General features: G+C 43.0%; 1 protein-coding gene across 2 annotated transcripts in view; it reads right to left on the bottom strand.

Moving 5' to 3' along the window:
- Window positions 1-244: 244 nt before the first annotated feature.
- The window catches only part of HPCAL1 (hippocalcin like 1), an 81834-nt gene continuing 64660 nt past the window's right edge, over window positions 245-17418 (bottom strand). For both annotated transcript variants that reach the window (XM_027886915.1, XM_027886914.1), the window contains exons 3-5: window positions 4513-4915; window positions 3358-3463; window positions 245-758 (exon numbers count right to left, since the gene is read on the bottom strand). In XM_027886915.1, the coding sequence (XP_027742716.1) occupies window positions 661-758; window positions 3358-3463; window positions 4513-4890 (582 nt within the window). In that variant the 5' untranslated portion in view covers window positions 4891-4915 and the 3' untranslated portion in view covers window positions 245-660. The remainder of the gene's footprint in view (window positions 759-3357; window positions 3464-4512; window positions 4916-17418) is intronic.

Below are 17418 nucleotides of genomic sequence, written 5' to 3'. Positions count from 1 at the left end.
CAAAAAGAAAATTGGAACCATGCCCAGGAAAGCTGCTTTTTTTTTCCTTTTTTCTTTTTCTTTTTTTTAAACTTTCTACTCCATTTCAGTCCGCTGTCCTTTTTTTTTTTTTTTTTTTTTTTTTTTTTTTTTTTTTTTTTTTTTTTTTTTTTTTTTTTTTTTTTTTTTTTTTTTTTTTTTTTTTTTTTTTTTTTTTTTTTTTTTTTTTTTTTTTTTTTTTTTTTTTTTTTTTTTTTTTTTTAACCACAGTAATTTCTGAAGCAAAATAAATTATCTACCATCTGCTATGTTGGGTAAAAGTCCTACCTAGCATCTTCTCGGGAACTACTAGAACATCACCTTTCTTACAGACTAAGTGAAATGGTATCTCACCAGTGATTGAACTCTCTCGTAGCTGCATGTAAACATACCTTTCAATAATGTTTAAAATGTGTAGAGTGAATTGTAACATTACAGGGAAGCAGAAACGGAGCTGCCGAAGGAGAACTGCACTGGTGTTATTGGGGGGAGCAAGGGCTGGTTCGCTCGGACACGCACACACACAATCTGGCAACGGGATCTTATCCGCAAAGTGTGGAGGAATGGTTGAGAAGGCATCCGTTTGCGAGCAAAGCTTGAAGGACACAAGCTGAGATTCTCTGAGCACACTGTCCGCTTTAATCAGAATTGGCTCGCGCTACTGGGGTCACACTGTAACAACCGCACGATGGAGGGATCGCTCTTGGCACCTTTGATGAACTCTTCCAGTGACAGTTTACCTGAAAGGGAGAAAAACCCAAATGAAAATAATTCTTAAAACCTCACTTGTTGCCACCACCATTGGTGCAGCTTAAAAGAATCCCTCCTCATCAAAGCAACATAACATCTATCTAATCTATCACAAAGGCATCTAAGGGAATTTAGCGCAGTGCACAGCAGCTAAATCCTACCCAAGCCTTTAAGTCCAAATGCATTTTTCTTCTGCAAAACAATCCACAATAATAATTGTTATTTTTTCATTTAAAAAGACAGTCCCAAATAAAAAAAACAACTGTTCTAATATAATTTGGCAACTTCTTGCTCAGAACCAGACCATACAAATAACATAGGAACACAAGGTATGGTACCTGAACTCATGTCTACTTTGAAATGATGCTCGTGTTATTACATTTTAAACCTAAATATTCCAAATATCCACATTTTGCCCCCTTGTTTTCTGTGACATGGAGGGATGAGCAGTGATGGCATCTCCAGAACCTACAAGGTCAGGTGGGGTGGGGCTCTGAGCAACTTGATCTAGCTGAAGATGTCCCTGCTCATTGCAGGGGGGTTGGGCCAGGTGACCTTTAAAGGTCCCTTCCAACTCAAACTATTCTGTGATTCTGCAAAACACTTGCTGTGCCCTGCTGGGTGTACAGGAATAGGATGGGTTTCATGGGGCAGCAAGAAAAGCCATCCTTGGGGGAGCCACCTACTGCTACGTGTTGCTCCTGAGCACTTCTGGTTTATACATCTTCAGTTTAGGCCAGGGGCACCAAATTGGATGGACTCTGTAACAGTTTGATGGTCTGAAAAGGTGATCTCTGGAGGGGCAACCAGGCGGAGCAACTACAAGAAACAACCACCCTGACATCCCCTGGCTCCAACAATCCCGTGCTATGGCACAGCACAGCATGGTTTTTCAGACCTCATCCTGGGGTGACCCACCCCCCTGGCAGGTTTCTCCTGATCTCAGGACTACTTCCCTGCACAAATACCATAAGGAGCCTGTGAGTAGCCTCTGCCTTGCTTGTTATCACCCATACTCTCCTGCTTCAGCACTCTGAAAAGTGGCAGAAATAAGATGTAGCAATATTAATGAGAAATGAAACTGGGTTCCCTATGAATCTGAGGAGACAAGAATTTGCTGTTTTCATAAGACCATGTCCATTGATCTCTCATTTACCTCATGCACTCAGCACAACCTACCCCTACCCTCACACAACACCCCAGGGCCATCCTCACCTAACCCAAACTGCTAAGCTCAAGACAGGACCCACGCAAAAACATACTGCACTTGGCAGTTGCCTGCTGTTACTTTTGGCCAAATGCACCCAAAGGGAGGGAGGCATCAGCTCCTTGTGCCAGTTTTCACCAGCCCCAGGATGCTACCAGCCTGCCATGGGGATGGGAGAGGAATGACCTTGGTGGCCAGCACCCGAATCAGGTTGAACAGGGAGGAACTCTTCTCCCACGTAACAAGAAATAGGAAAAGAGGAAATGGCCTCAAATTGCACCAGGGAAAGTTTCAACTGGATATTAGGAAAAGTTTCTTCACCAAAAGGGTTGTCAACAATTGGAACAGACTGCTCAGGGATGTGGTAGAGTTACTATCCCTGATGGCATTTAAAAGATGTGGCACTTAGGGACATGGTTCAGTGGTGGGCTTGGCCATTTCTTAAAAGGGAAGCACAAATCAAAACCTATTTGCAATGCCCAACAGTCGAATGGGGAAGAAGAAACATTTCCAGCCGCCAGAGCACACATGTGCAGATGTTATTGCTTGGCACTGCATGGTTTGCAAGGCTGGTGTGTTACTGAGAATAGTATGATTTTATTTCAGCAACAACATGCAACAGATGGAGGATGTGTATATATAGCAGGTTTTGTGACCACTACTCTCTTGCACATCTGCACGCACTGCTACTTTCCACAGAATGAAAATACTTTAATCATGTTCTTTTAGGGACCCCTGCATATCAAGTCAGGGGATGAAGTGCTAGTTTTGATGAAGTCAAAGGTAAAATACTTGAGGACTTCAGCAAGGCCAGAAATTTGCCTTGGGGCTGCAGCAGCAGACACCAAAATGCAGCCATAAAATTCTCTTAAATAAAAACCTGTCTAAAAATAAGATGGTATTTTTTCATGTGTATACAGACATATACATGCCATGAACATTCACAGAAAATAAATACTATAGACCCAAGGAATTTTTGATTTCAGGACATGCATCAAGTATGACAAGCCCCGGAGTGCAAACCTATCAAAGGCAAAACCTCATGCCTAGTTTGTGCTACACCCAGAGAAAATAACCCAAAGATAATGGACTCGGGAATTTCAGAGGAGCCTTCACAGATGGGGATTCAGCCAGGAAATATCAGGGAAGGACTGCTCTCCTCTCAGCGCTCCAGCAGTGAAAGTTTCTCACCTGCTGCTCACTACCCACTTATTCGTCCTATTTGTCATGGACCGGAGATGCTCACTGAGGCCAGTCAGAGACCAGAGGCACCCAGTGAGGACATCCCTGCCCTCTAGCCCTTCTCCCTAAATACCATAAACTATCAAGGCTGGGCTAGAAAACCTCTGTTTCTAGAGCCAAGGAAGGGGTGGCGATCCTACCATCATTGTTTGTGTCCATTTGTCTGAAGATCTTGTCTGTTCGCTTCTCAGGAGTGGATTCATCTTCTGGCATTTTCATTACTGAAGAAACCATTTTGTAAATTGCCTGAGTATTTAAAAAAAAAAAAAAAAAGATACAGGAAAAACATGACCCAAACGATAAAGCACGAGAATAGAGAAAAAGAGTTTAAGCCTGTAGCAACAAAAAACCAGTAGCTGACCCTGGAAGGCAGCTGTAGGACTTTATTTCATAAACCAAAACAAATGGGACTATCTGTCTGCAGCCTTTTTATTTTTCTTTGCTGTATTCATTCGTGCTTTAAAAAAAGCACTGGATCAGTTTAACTGAAAGTAACAGCCTAGATTATTGTGTGAGCAGAACTGAGCTAAAATACAGGAGGCAATGGTGCGTAATTCTCTCTTCTGCAACTGGGCTAAGCCATCGCCTCTTTGGCTGGCTCTCATCACACACTCAGTTACATGTATGCATGTGGGGTGCTATATGGATTATGCTGAATATGTATCTATAGGAATAGGGTTGTTTTTCTTTGTGGATGGGTGAGGAAATACATTTCCAGACTTACAAGAATGTGAAAAATGATGAGACCTCTTTAGGGTGTCTGCAGTACTAGCCTTCCACCTAAATTATCCCACCTCAGCCATGAGGACCAAATGTCACAGCACTGCCTGACTTATTACCTCCTTGCAGTGCACAAGAAACACATCTGAGCTGCAGAGCAGATGCCAAGCAGGACAATGCTGAGGCTGAGCCCTGGTGGAGACAAAGACATGCTACAGCCTTTCATCCAGAGTTCACACTGATTCAGACTTGAAGTTTTAAAGTATTAATTTTGATATTTATCAGGTCAGTAGAATTTGTATTTAGGTTTTTTTGATCCCATTAACACCCACTAAGAAATCCCCAGGGAGAGCTGCAGGATTTTGGTTGCGGGCCAGTTGCACAAGTGCCCTGTTCATGTCTCAAGCCCTTTCCTCATCTGCATCTTGTAGGTCCCACCATGGACACGGGCTCAGGAACCTCCCCGGGGCAGGACTGACCCAGGTCAGCATACTCCTCATCTCCAGGTCCAGCTGTCTCAGGGTGAAGAGGTTACAGCCACACAAACAAGACACACAACAACAATCGTGCCTCACCTGCACTATTTCTAGCATTTCCCCGCGGCTGATGTACCCGTTGCCATCCAGGTCGTACATACTAAACGCCCACTTCAGCTTCTGTTCCAGCTTGCCCCGAGAAGTGACGCTCAGGGCGATGATGAATTCCCTAAAGTCAATCGTCCCGTCGCCATTGGTGTCAAAGGTGCGGAAGACATGTTCCGCAAACTTCGACGCGTCGCCATAGGGGAAAAAATTTGCATATATTTTTTTGAACTCTTCTACAGTCAAATGGCCCGTTGGGCAATCTTTTAGGAAGCCCTTGTACCACTCCTGCAGCTCGTGGTCCGTGAACTCGGTGTTCTCACGCAGGTCCTGGAGCACCTCGGGGCGCAGCTTGCTGTTCTGCTTCCCCATCCTCTTCTGGGTCTGGGTTCAGCAGCTGCAAAGCAAGAGAAAATCTGCCTGAGGTCCAGCCCCACCAGGCAGAGAGGGGCCAGGGGCTGGTAGAACCCTGCGAGAAACAGACCCTGCCCAGGACAAGGGGGAAGAAGGAGATAAAGGATGCTTTAAATCACCAGGAAAAGATCTCATTTAATTTAGCCTCCTTTCTTCTCCTGTAGGCTCTCTCAACTGCTATTATGCTGTGGAAGAGAAGGTAGTTTTGGAGCAAATATTTGGGAAATATTAATCCTTATTATTACTCCTAATTATTTGGGAAATAATAATCCTCATTATTTTATTTCTCTGCTACAATCCCACTCCTCTGTCATATGGTTTGTGATGCCCAGATCCAGATTCCTACACTTGACCCGCTCCAGCAGGCTGATCTGCTGCAATGACCAAGCAGGAGTGTGCAGGGACAGCAGCAGTGATAAAAAGTAAAATCCATCTATTCGAAAGTGAAAGTAAGTGGGGCTGAACAAGGAGAGGAAGGGCAGGTGGCTCTGTGCCAGTCACGTTTGCACTGTCCAGATGCTCTTTGAAAGCCCTTGGCTCACAGAGCCTCTCCTCCCTCCCTGCATCACTCGCCCCACAGCGGCCCCCCAGTGCAGGGGTGCTTGGTTGGTGCTCCTTGTGGCACGCCAGGGGTCACAGGAGAGTGGGTGCAAGGAGGGTAAGCTCAGCACAGCCCATGCTCAACGGCATCACCCTTAAAGACTCCTCCCACTTTCTCTGAACCGTGGAGGCAGCATGAGCAGATGGGCCGCTGTGACAGCATCACTGCCACAAAGGACTTCATCCTTTCCAGCTCTACCAGACAATCAGAGAAAAGGGTTTTTTAAAGCATAATGTTTGGCAAAGCAACTCTTTCAGGTTTAGTAGGGTTTATACTTTTACATAAGCTTATTCAATAGGTTCAATATTCCCCAACAGGGGCCAAAGGGCATTTAAATTCGGGATTTCATCAGGAGGTCGAGAAAGGGCTGAGTCTGTCCTCTCCCTTGACAATGCCCGTGTTTTGCCACACAGGTGAGACTGCTCAGCAACAGGAAAGCTCCTTCAAAAAAATGAAAGATAGTCAATCTGCATTTAGGCAACAACATGAAAAAAACAAAATCTTTTAAATTCTTTGCTTTTATCCTTTGCAGCTTTTCATGGCTTCCCAGCAATATCAAACTGTACTGCCAGGCCAGATATTGAATGGCATCTCCTTCCCCAAACTCAAGAAGTTTATTCACAAGTTTGCACAAAGTCACATCCAAACCCTTGTGACTGGTCCCACATAAATGACAATTCTCTGCACAGCCTGTTATGCCCGTTAGGTTCACTCACCGCCAATGCAGAAGACAGGTTAGTAACAGGCCAAAATTGCATGACTACTTGGAAACCACAAGAGTTGAGTAGCAAAGCACAGAGACCCAGGAAAAACAAGGTCTAACACTTTACAGAGAATAAAAATCCCAGGCATACATAAGAACCCTAAAAGATTTAAAATGTTAAAGGTCGGTAAAAAAACAAGTTGCTCTACAGCAGAGAGATTTTCAACAGGTGAATTTAAGCTTGTATTATCTGTATTCCACTTAGTCTCTGCATTGCCTCAGATATGTAAAAAATCCACATCCTGCTCTGTGGCTTAATGCTCAGAGACAAAACCCAGCCAGCTACTCATTAGTTCAATGCATCTGGCTTAACCCAAAACTGTGTTATCATTAGCACTTCTGTTTTCTAGAAAATCTGCCAATATTTCAAGTCCAAAGCTTTATTTTTGTCCATTATATTGCACTTTCCTTAACATACCTGACATACCTCTGCTTTCCCCACATACAGGGATGCTACAGCTCCCAGTCCCTGCCAGCACTACCCCCAGGAAAGCACTAGGCTGCCCTTCAGTTAAACCACTAGCTCTCAGCTGCTGCCACTGCCTGTCCATGTTTGAATCTCCTCTGCTCCAGATATTCATCCTTGTAGTGCCAAAGGCAGAAAACATAATATTCTACTGTTGCAGTCAATTTGCAGGAAGCAGTGGCTTGGAGCAAATAATGGATCAGACGTGGTCTTTTTTCTTTAAGAGCAGAAATTGTAACATTATGTTCCTGTCGTTGGGTGAGGAGGTGCCTTCAGTTTCCTCCCTTCAGTGAACCGCTTCACTTCATGATTCCCAAGTACTTTGTAAGAACTAGTGTTCAGGTCAAAAAGTAGTCCCTGCCTCACCAGCCACTGCCTTGGAATTCCCTGGGAGAGGGGCAGAACGAACAGTAGAGCCCACTTAATGCAGGAGCCAGGCTTTAAGTAGAAATAACCTCAGCTTTAATGACGCACAGGGTTAAGGACTGTAAAACTTCCAACTGGTAGCTATAATAGGTTTGAAAAGGTTTAATGCCATTTCTCCCTGTTCCTGTAATACCTTTATTATTCCTGTTCCCTTAAAAAAGAGACCCCTAGACAAAAGAGAGGTAAGATGATAATTCCATTTATTAGATGTCACTATTTTCTACCAGTGGTAAGATATATCCTGTTATTTGAAGGAATGATAATTTAATATCAGCTTCAAAAGCTTTATATTCAAGCCATCTTTGCATTCAAAAGATTATAGGCTATTTCAACCCTTCCTCATCTTTTACATCATTTTATATCAGAAAATGTGCAATGCTCTGAACACAACCCTTTTTGCACATGAGCTTTCTGAAAGGCTCCATAATGTGTTCATCCCAAATGCAACCCTGCAGTTGTAATGAATTTGTTGAGAATAATCAAATAACCAACATTAACATTAATTTATTAAAGCCCATCTAAAAAAACCAGCTTTGATGTAAATTGTGTTGCAGGTAGCTCCTTCAAAATGAAATGTCTAAATATCTCATTAATCATGACAGCAAACCCTGCTGCTGGCATCCAACTGACATTTCATTCGATTGCTATAAAATGCTTTCATTAAATCACTTTCCAGAGGCTCAGCAGCTGATTTAGCCATGAGACCACTCAGAGGATGGCTGCTAATGGAAATCACAGGGAGCAAGACTGGGATGCTCAGGTCAGTCCTGTGATTAGGGCTGTGCGGTTGTTGGTTTGTTTGGTTTTTGTTGTTGTTGTTGTTTTTTAACAAGCTTTTCCAGTGAAATCACTTGCTGCAGTGGGTGTAGAAGGTAAGGCAGGAGAGACAACCCTGCACCCAAAGCTGCCCTGGACAGTCAGCAGAGACCTAACTCCAGCACAGTCTGCCCTACCCTCATTTCCCATCAAACCAGTGTGAAATCCAGGAAAGTGATGCCACATATACTGCAGCAAGGTCTGTTTCTGCTTACCTTGATTAGCAAAAGTCCTCAGAGCATCTGGCACTATCATGGCAGTAAGAAAAACAATCACAAGAATGCCCTTGAGGTGATCAGACAAGGAAAAGCTTGGCAGTATAAATATAGACCAGAGGACTTCACAAGTCTATCACTAATCAAGAAAGCAATGCTCAGTCATGTAAGGCTCAAACAGGGGGAAATGCAGATGCACTTTTGCTCCAGTTGCACACCAAAAGTTTTGTTAAAAATATGTGGTGCTGCTGCCTGCCTGCAATTCTAGCCAGGCTCAAAACCAAGCTGCCAGAGAACTCCTACCTGAAGAATGTAATCTCCGAGCTTCTAGTCTCAGCAAAAATAAGCAATAATCTCATTGCAAAAGCCTAGCAATGAGTAAAAAGGTCTTTTACTGAGGCTAAAACACAACTGGTGGTGTGGTTTCAGCTGGGACAGCAGCTGGCACGGTGCTGTGTTTTGCATTTAATGAGAATAATGTTGATAGCACACTGAAGTTATAGCTGTTGCTACGCGGTGCTTACCCCAAGTCAAGGACCTTCAGTTTCCGATGTTCTGCCAGTGAGGAGGTGCACAAGAAGCTGGGAGGCAGCACAGCCAGGAGAGGTGACCCAAACTGACCAAAGTTATATTATGTGCCATAGAATGTCATAATGGTCAGTATATAAACTGGGGGGAGTTGGCTGGGGAGGGAGGCTGCTCACTGCTGGGTATGGGCATTGGTCATTGGGTGGTGAAGTTGTACTGTGCATCACTTGTTTCTCTTGGGCGTTACTGCGCTCTCTCTTTTTATCATCTCCCTTCTCATTACAATTATTGTCATCATTATTATAACAATATTTTACTTTATTTCAATTATTAAACTGTTCTTATCTCAACCTTTTATCTTAACCTTTTTTTTTTCCCAATTCTTCTCCCCATCCCACTGAGAGCACGCAGTGATGGAGCTGCTGTGTGGTACTCAGTTGTTGGCTGGGGTTAAACCATGACACCCAGTTATGCTGCACTACGGTGAGTAACTGTAGCGAACTCTGAAACAGCTAAAGTAGCAATTCTGTGTTTTTACCAACAGATGGACTGGCTGTCAGCATCCAAGCACTGAAGTGTTTGAAATACTGGTATTGGAAAGCTCAGTGCCTCTCACTTTCACATGAACTCTCTGTCAGCCACCAGTTACCACAGGTAGAACTGTGTTTTGAAAATGTAACCCAGAAAGCTGGAGACCAACACAGCTTTTCACAGCAAACCTTCTGAAGGCAAAACCCCCTTGAACTGAGCTCCTGACGGGATTCTCTAAGTGAATCAGTTACGGCTGCAAAAGGAGGAATGACTCCTTAGAGACGTATTTCCTTGTGCAAACCCCCTTGGATACTAATTTAGTGTTAATAAAAAGAGGAAAATTGATGAAATGCCTGTCTGTAGGACAGAGGTGCTCTCCAGCTGAGAAACAGAGAAAAAGAACAACTCTTTATATTATCTGAGCTATCTGCTTTGTGGGGGAAGCATGGCACCATTTCTCTTGCAGTGCTCACTTATAAAGCAGAACAAGCATGTCAGATCTGCTGTAGTCAAGAGGCTATAGCACAGTGCCTCCAGGACTGCAGGAGCAGAAAGAAAATGAACAGCATAAACCAGGCAGCAAACACCACTCTGGGTTGGTCTGAAATGAAAAAACCATTTTAACAGAAGTGGAAGATTTTTTTATTAAAAGACCTAAAGCACTGGATCCATCACTGATACCTTCTTCATTGGGGTACAGAAGAAAAGACAAAAGGATTTAGCCCACAGGGACCCTCTGACCATCATGTGGATGTGGCCCTTAGTGCCATGATATAGTAATTGGAGTTGGATTAGGGGTTGGACTTGATGATCTTGGAGGTCTTTTCCAACCCAACCTATTCTATGATTCTATGTTAAGAAAAGCTTTCTTTGGAAACACTATTTAACAGCAACGGTGGTCAAACACTGGTGTGGATTGCCCAAAGAAACCGTCCCCAACCTTGGAGACACTGAAAACCCAACCGGACATGGTCCTGGGCAACCTGGGCCTGCTTGAGCAGGGAGGTATGGACTGGACGATTTCAAAAGGTCCCTACTAACCTCAATCATGCGGTGAAATAGCCCCAATATCCTTTTTCTATGGCCAGGTGAAGATGAGAGCCATAAGGAGATCCTTAAATTCTGAAACCATGGCACCTTGTTCTAAAGCTCTATTTTTATCTTGATCCTAGTATTAAAAAGTCCCCACAAAATAAGACAAACAACCCTCCCCCCAACACCCCACCCCCCCCCCCCCCAAAAAAAAAAACACAAAATAAAACAAAAAAAAAGCCCCCAAAAGCAAAAAAAAACCTCTCCAGGTAGTCCAAATGAAAGCCTCACTCACTAAAGATCTGTGCTGCCATATTTCAGGAACACACCCCTCTGGGAAAATGTTTCATGCTCTGGTAGCACCAGAGCTCAACAACTCAGCTGATGCACAGATGTGTTTAAGAAGCCTCCAGCTCCTGGGGTCCAAGCTGCAAGAGGGAAGTGGGTTCTTGGGCACCAGCTAGTGAATATGTTTACTGGTAAAAAAAGATCATGTAGCAACAGGATGAAAAACAGGATTATAATGACATCCTCTGGACCGTGCTTTGCCCAGGGCTGGTCAGTGGTTCTGATCTGAACTGGGAGGGGAAACGCGCAGTTACATGGGCTGGGACAGATAATGAACTCCAGAGTAAAGAGCAGATTTTGTTACATGTTTTAATGCCAGTATCCTAAGCAACGAGCGTTGCAACAGAGAAGGCACAGGATATACAAATACGTTGCTATAGATATCTGGTCCTGCCTGGTAAACTCATGTGAACTTCTTTCCTGCCCTGCAGCAAAAGCTGACACCCACATACCAGCCACTGCAGCACCTGTTTCGTCTTCCCAGGCTGCAGATGTGAGGCCAAAAGTAACACCTTTCGATAAAGTCTGAACTGTGAAAAGGAGTTATCTTTGCCCCTTGAAAAACTAAATAATAGAAGCAGCAAGATGAAAGAGAAATCTTAATCATTAATGCTGCAAAAAATTTAAACCCTGCAGAAATGCTGCAGGTTTGAGACGTGAAAGGTTGATGTCAGGAGGGGCTCAAGCTGCTTCCACTGCTGCCTTCGGGGACACAGAAAGAGAAACAAAACTCGTTAAGGAAAGACCATACTAAATAAATAAAAGGGCTTTTAAAATTTTTCACTTTCAATGAATTATCGTGCCTTTATTTAAATAAAGAACATTGCTTATTTGCAACTTATTTTCAAGTTCAATCCTTTTCAGAAGTATATTAAAAAGAGTGGCTGAAGGGGAAGGACCACACTGTGTATCACTCACATTTCAGATCCAGAAAACTCAGTAACAGTTCAGGTATGTACAATGAATGTCCTTCCAAAAGGTGGAGTGAATTGGTAAGAGACCTCAAGCCACTTTACAGGGTAAGTTTATCCATAAACACTTACCCAGGAACTGTGTGGTCTTGAAAACCTGATTCCATGTCTCAGATGAAAACCCATTAAAAATAACAACCTACAACCCCCAGCTTGCCAAAGAAAGACATAATTACAAAGACTCCAATCCTCAAAATAGCTATGTGAGAGAACTATTTCCAGGCTGGCACGTTCATTTCATGGAGTCAACTGCAAGGGCTGAGATACCCACTTAGAGGTCTCTGGATTGCTCCCATCTACAGAAGTCACTTTACTCAGGATTATATTCCCAATTTACAGGGAAAAATCAATTAGCCACTGACATCGAGCATCGGTGCATTAACCTGAGAACCACTGCACATTCGAATCATCAGGGTGTGGCGAAGAGGCAGTTGCAGATCACAGTGGCAGGAGCTCCCCAGTTGCTGGAGTCACAGCAAGGTGCTGGGGCACACTGATACCTGCTGCACCCACTGGTGCCCACTGCACCCACCAACACTGACCCCCATCACCAGGAGATGAGAGTTTGCCATCGAGGGTATGGCTACAAACTCACTGAAAGGAAAGAAAAAACCACAAATCACCCCCCAACATTCAAGAATTGTTGCTAATGAGGAAAAAATGAGATGTATTGGTACCAGAAAAGTGGCAGTTCCTCGGGGAGCTCTCCATAAAGTTCTCCAGCTCAGGGAGGAGCGTTTATTACTATAAAGGGCAAATATTCCCAATGCAGTAAGAAAAGCACAGAAATATTTTGAGTAAATTAGGAAATTGGGTTAATTTGGGTGGGAGCGACTGGGCAGCAATGCAGCTTGTGACTGCGGACAGGAAAAGAAAATCATGAGTGGATTTTCCCCATCTCCTCCCTTTGTCCTTTTTTTTTTTTTTTAAACAAAACCAAGGGAGAAGTAGCCAGCTCTATTTTTTTCAGACACTGTGCAAAGTTGGCGAGGCTTAAAAGAAAATTAGTTTGTTTACACAATATTGCAGAGCAAGGTAATAAACATGTCAGCACAATGTCTTTCTTAGTGCACAAGGTCTTCTTCTGAGGTTAGGTTGCACGAGGAAAAACCCACATCACGTTCACTGAATTGTGATACATAATTTTATATAAAGCTCTGTGAATACTGGCCTGCAGGATAGGGGAAGGTGCCTGATGGAAACTGGGAAATAAGAGAGAATATTTTTAGAAAAAGGGAAGAAAAGTGACAAAAATTAGCACAGGGCACTACATTTTTAATATAATTACAACCACAGAATTAGCATGGGCTGTTTTGTCAATAGATTTAAAAAATTTCATTTGGTGTATTTATTTAATTTAGGAAGGTAAATCCCAGAAAAAATTTTCTAAAGAATAATCACAGCCTCTAGGAGAAAGGAACCTGGATTACATTTCAGAAGAATTAGCCAAACTCTGGCAGTCACAAGAGCCAGCCAATGGCCCCTGAGCAAATCCTGCAGCACCAGAGCCACTCATGTGGAAAAAATGGAGAGTTTGGGACAATGACATTAGCTAATGAGACAGTGACAGATGATAACCAGCCCTCAGAGGGCAGGTCTGTGAGACCATCCTCACTGATAATGATGCCTAAATGAAAAACAAAGAAGAGATCTGACATCCTTTCCTTCCCCAACTGCAGGTACTGTGCTGAGATACAGATCTTGAAGGAATCAAGGGCATTTCAGGGTAGCTAATCTGAAACAAAGCAGGGAAGAAGGTTTGCCTTCAAAGAGTGAAAAGAATCATTTTTTTTTTTTTTTAATTAAAACCCCCCATTATTTAGGAGGGGTATGCTTAGTGAAAAGATGCTCCAAAACGTGGCTTTAGAGATATGCCAACCTGCTACCTTTTATGAAAATTCAACCAACACTTATTAAGTGAAAGTACTGAAACACCGAGCAGAAAAAATATCAACCAAAAAGAAAGATTCTTTGTCACCAACATTTTCAGTGACCAAAAGTACAGCTATTGCTAACAATTTCTACTACTACCTGGGTTTTTCTTTTGTTCCAAAAAACTTAAATCTAATATAAATGCATCCATTTATTTTATTAATCTATCTTTCTAAAGTACCCTTTGTTTTTTTTTTTTACATCAATTATCACTTTGAAATAGTACAAAAGCCACTCGTTAAATTTCTTGTAAAAATGCACTCCACAAAACCAAAATTCATCTCAAAACAGTGTTCCCTTTCCCCTTCAGTAGTAACCACTAATAACAGTAATCAAATTGTTTCACACCTTTCTTTTCCTCTTTGTTGAATGAAAAAACAAACAAACAAACAACATGGATGTTTAAAATCTAACAGCAAACCTAGAGTTTAACTAATTTAGTTTGTTTTCTTTTTTTCCTTGCAGAGATTTAAAACCCTGTGAAATAGAATCTTTGTAAAATAACTACATGAGAACATTATTCCACCTGTAAAGAAGGAACCTGATTCTCCTGGATGTAGCAATTCAAGTAGAAGGAGACCAAATCTTCCAGTCCATGCTCTACACTAGCCAAGGGTATTACTCAAATTGGTGCAGGTGACTGTACCAACCTCACAGGAATTTTTTTTAAATTAATTTTTAAAATCAAGGAGCCAAAAGTGCAGCAACTACTATCCTGAGCAGGAAAGCTATGTTCCCAGTACACATCCTGGACAAGAGCACCACATCAGGAACATGAAGCAAGGTTTGTGTTTAGTTAGTGTCAGGGGAACCATAAGCTTTTATGCCTTGAGAATACAGTGGTAATCACCTTGCACTGAATTCCAGAAACATTTATGCTGAGATGTGAACATTCATCTGGGTAATGTCCTGCTGTCGTCCCCAGTTGGCAAGGTCTGCCCGTGCCAAGGGCCCATGCCAAGGCACACCCAGATTGGTGGCTCCCCACAGGCAATGTGTGCGAGGCACACGTAGGTGTTTGCCCAAGGCAGTGCCCTGATGGCATGAACTCCAGACTGAATGTTCACAGGGATGAGCAGAGTGTTGGTGTTCCTTTTAGGCTGACCCTGAACACAATGTGCCCTTCTGACCAGCAGTGCTATGACAGACCATCTCTCTGACCCTGCTCACTGATACAAGTAAGACCTTCTCTTGCCTCTTCAGTTTCCATCCTTAACAATGGGAGAGTAGCTCTAGAAAACAGCAAACCATATGATTTTGTGAGTAGTTCTTACAAAATCCATAAAAAATGGGCACCATGCCTTCACCAAGCTGTCAGAGACTGTGCTGACTGGACTCTCCCAGCAGTCAAGAACAAGGCAAGAGGAGGCTGGAGCAGCAGCACAGCAGGACACCTCCAGTCCCAGCCCACCCATTAAGTAGTTGCAACTTCCATTAATCCTGAACACTCAACAGTATAATTTGCTCTTAAGTGCGTTCACTATAAATTATGCAGAAGAACAATATAACCGTCTCCAAGAAAGGGAGTGCTCCATATCAGAGGAGACAGAGGAGACTGGTACTTCTAGGGGCACCAAGAGCAGCCCTATGAAAATACATTCTCTCTTCTGGCATTTCTGTGTAGCATTTAACACTCCAATGCAAATCATCTTGGAAGCAAACCATGCAATCTGCACTCAAGACATCACTTTTCTCATTAACCTCCACCACAGGGCTCCATCCCCAGCAATATCCACACCAAATGTGCTTTTCCGAGCGCTGCGGGTGAGGGCTGCCTGGAGCTGAGCCTCTGTTACCAGGCTGGGTAAGACAGCAAATGGAAAATCAAATCACGTTGAATTTTATATTTATATCTAAGTGATGCCAGTAGTGGCCAAATGTGTGTATTTTCTTCCCTAACTGGGTGCAGTAACAGGAAGGAGATCTGATGGTTTTGAAGCAGGAAGCATCCCAACAGGCGTGGGATGAGAAGAGCTGACCTCCACCTGAGACCACATATGGGGCACATCCTGTCCCACCGTCTTGGTGCCGCATCGGTGAAGGTCCTGACTGGAAAAACAGGAAATGTGCCTTCTCTCAATAGTAATGCTGAAGATGGACATTCATGTTTATGTGAGGAAAAGGGAATGAGGAAGAAAATCTACTCCTGATACCCCCTTTAAGTCTCTGTCTCAGATGGCACAATCTTCATGAACTTCATTTTAGCAAAGACAAAAAAAAAAAAAGGCACCTAATCCGTAAGGTTTTAACATATCAGGCCACGGACAGATAAGCTCTCCTGGGTATGGTCACACCAGGATACTGACCTCAGCTACTTTGTGACCTTTTAATTTATAACTCTGTCTCCAAAAAGACATCAAGCTACAACTGTTATCAACTACTACTCTGCTCGATTTCTAACAGTGTTAAAGAAAATCCTACTAAACCAAACACCTCGACCAAGTTCTGCATCTTTTGCTAACCAAGATCCACACTAGATCCAAAACAGACTGCGCTTTGGTGTGGTTTTTTTGTCTTTTTTTTTTTTTTTTTTTTTTTTTTTTTTTTTTTTTTTTTTTTTTTTTTTTTTTTTTTTTTTTTTTTTTTTTTTTTTTTTTTTTTTTAATTTCCCTTCCCCAAGGATGACATTATCTATTTTCCTGGAAATTTTCAGCAACTTTTCTGCAGGAGGAGAAGGTATCCTGTGTGAGAAACCACGTCAACAAGACCTTTCCGTAAATCCAACATTTGTGTAAGATCAACACAATAATTTATCATTTATTTTTTCCTCTTGAAAGGAACAGGAAAAAAGTGTTTAAAGGCCGCGGCAGTGGTTAAAAGGAGGGCTCTGATGGTGGAGGATGGTGCACTAATTGAAAGTTTCTGAAGTGATGCCTTCTCCTGGGGTGTGCACACATCACATTTCAGCACATGACAGCAAGGCCGCTTCCCTTTGCCTTGAAGCCTGCTAACAGCTTTGTGTAGGCAGTTTGTATGTTGAAAAGGGAAGGTCTGCAAAGGTACCACGTTTAGAGTCAGAGGAGTCAATCCCACAACTGATATAGGTGTTTGGAGTCACATGGACACTGGAGAAGAGGTTCCTGCCAGAAGGTGAAGCTTTGCTCAGCTGAAGGCAGTCTGGACCATGGAAGCACTAGGCAGATCTTCCAGATGACACTCTGCCCTGACTGAGACTGTCATTCAGTCTCTTCTTTCTCCCCTCTGCAAACACAGGCATGATCCTGTTGCTGGACTTTTCTAAACCCAGCACAACAGAAATAATCCCACATTTCCCCGCCTCTGATAAGAGTAGGTATTAATGCTTAAAAGCATTAAAAGCATTAAAGTAGTACCTTAAAAGCATTTTAGACTCTTTCATTCTTGTAGTTAACACTAATTTTTTAGCTTCTTGACCCTATATTGCAGAGGTGACTTGTGAGACCTACTGTGAGACCTCCTTCAAGTTTCACAACTAAAACTCAGTGGCAAGCATCAAATAGGCTCCCAAAAAAAGACTGACCCCCATATTTTCTCTGCAACACCAACATTTCCAACTGCAGAAGGGATGGTGGGGTAGGGTGGACAGACAGGCATTTATACATCCCATAGCCCAGGGCAGAGCTTTTTAGTGTTTTGGTGCTAAAAACTTTCCATTTTGGAAAAGAAGAGGAGCTGCAGTTAAGGATGACCCTGTTGAACAATAGTGCATGGCCCTGGCGTGCTGGGTTTTGGAGTGACTCCAAGCAGGGTGGGACTGTAAAAAAGTGGACAAAAGCTTTGGATATTGATCTACGGGGAGGAAGCGCTTCCTACTTCCTATACTCCACAGAAAGGACCAGGGCTTTAAATAAACCTCCTCCTGAGCTCTGCTGAACACC

Source organism: Empidonax traillii, unplaced genomic scaffold (assembly GCF_003031625.1).
Source record: "Empidonax traillii isolate 1590-97213 ecotype Southwest subspecies unplaced genomic scaffold, ASM303162v1 scaffold197:size915647, whole genome shotgun sequence".
NCBI lineage: Eukaryota > Metazoa > Chordata > Aves > Passeriformes > Tyrannidae > Empidonax > Empidonax traillii.
The sequence above is the reverse complement of the archived record's forward strand: the minus strand, read 5'-3'. Positions and strand labels throughout refer to the sequence as shown.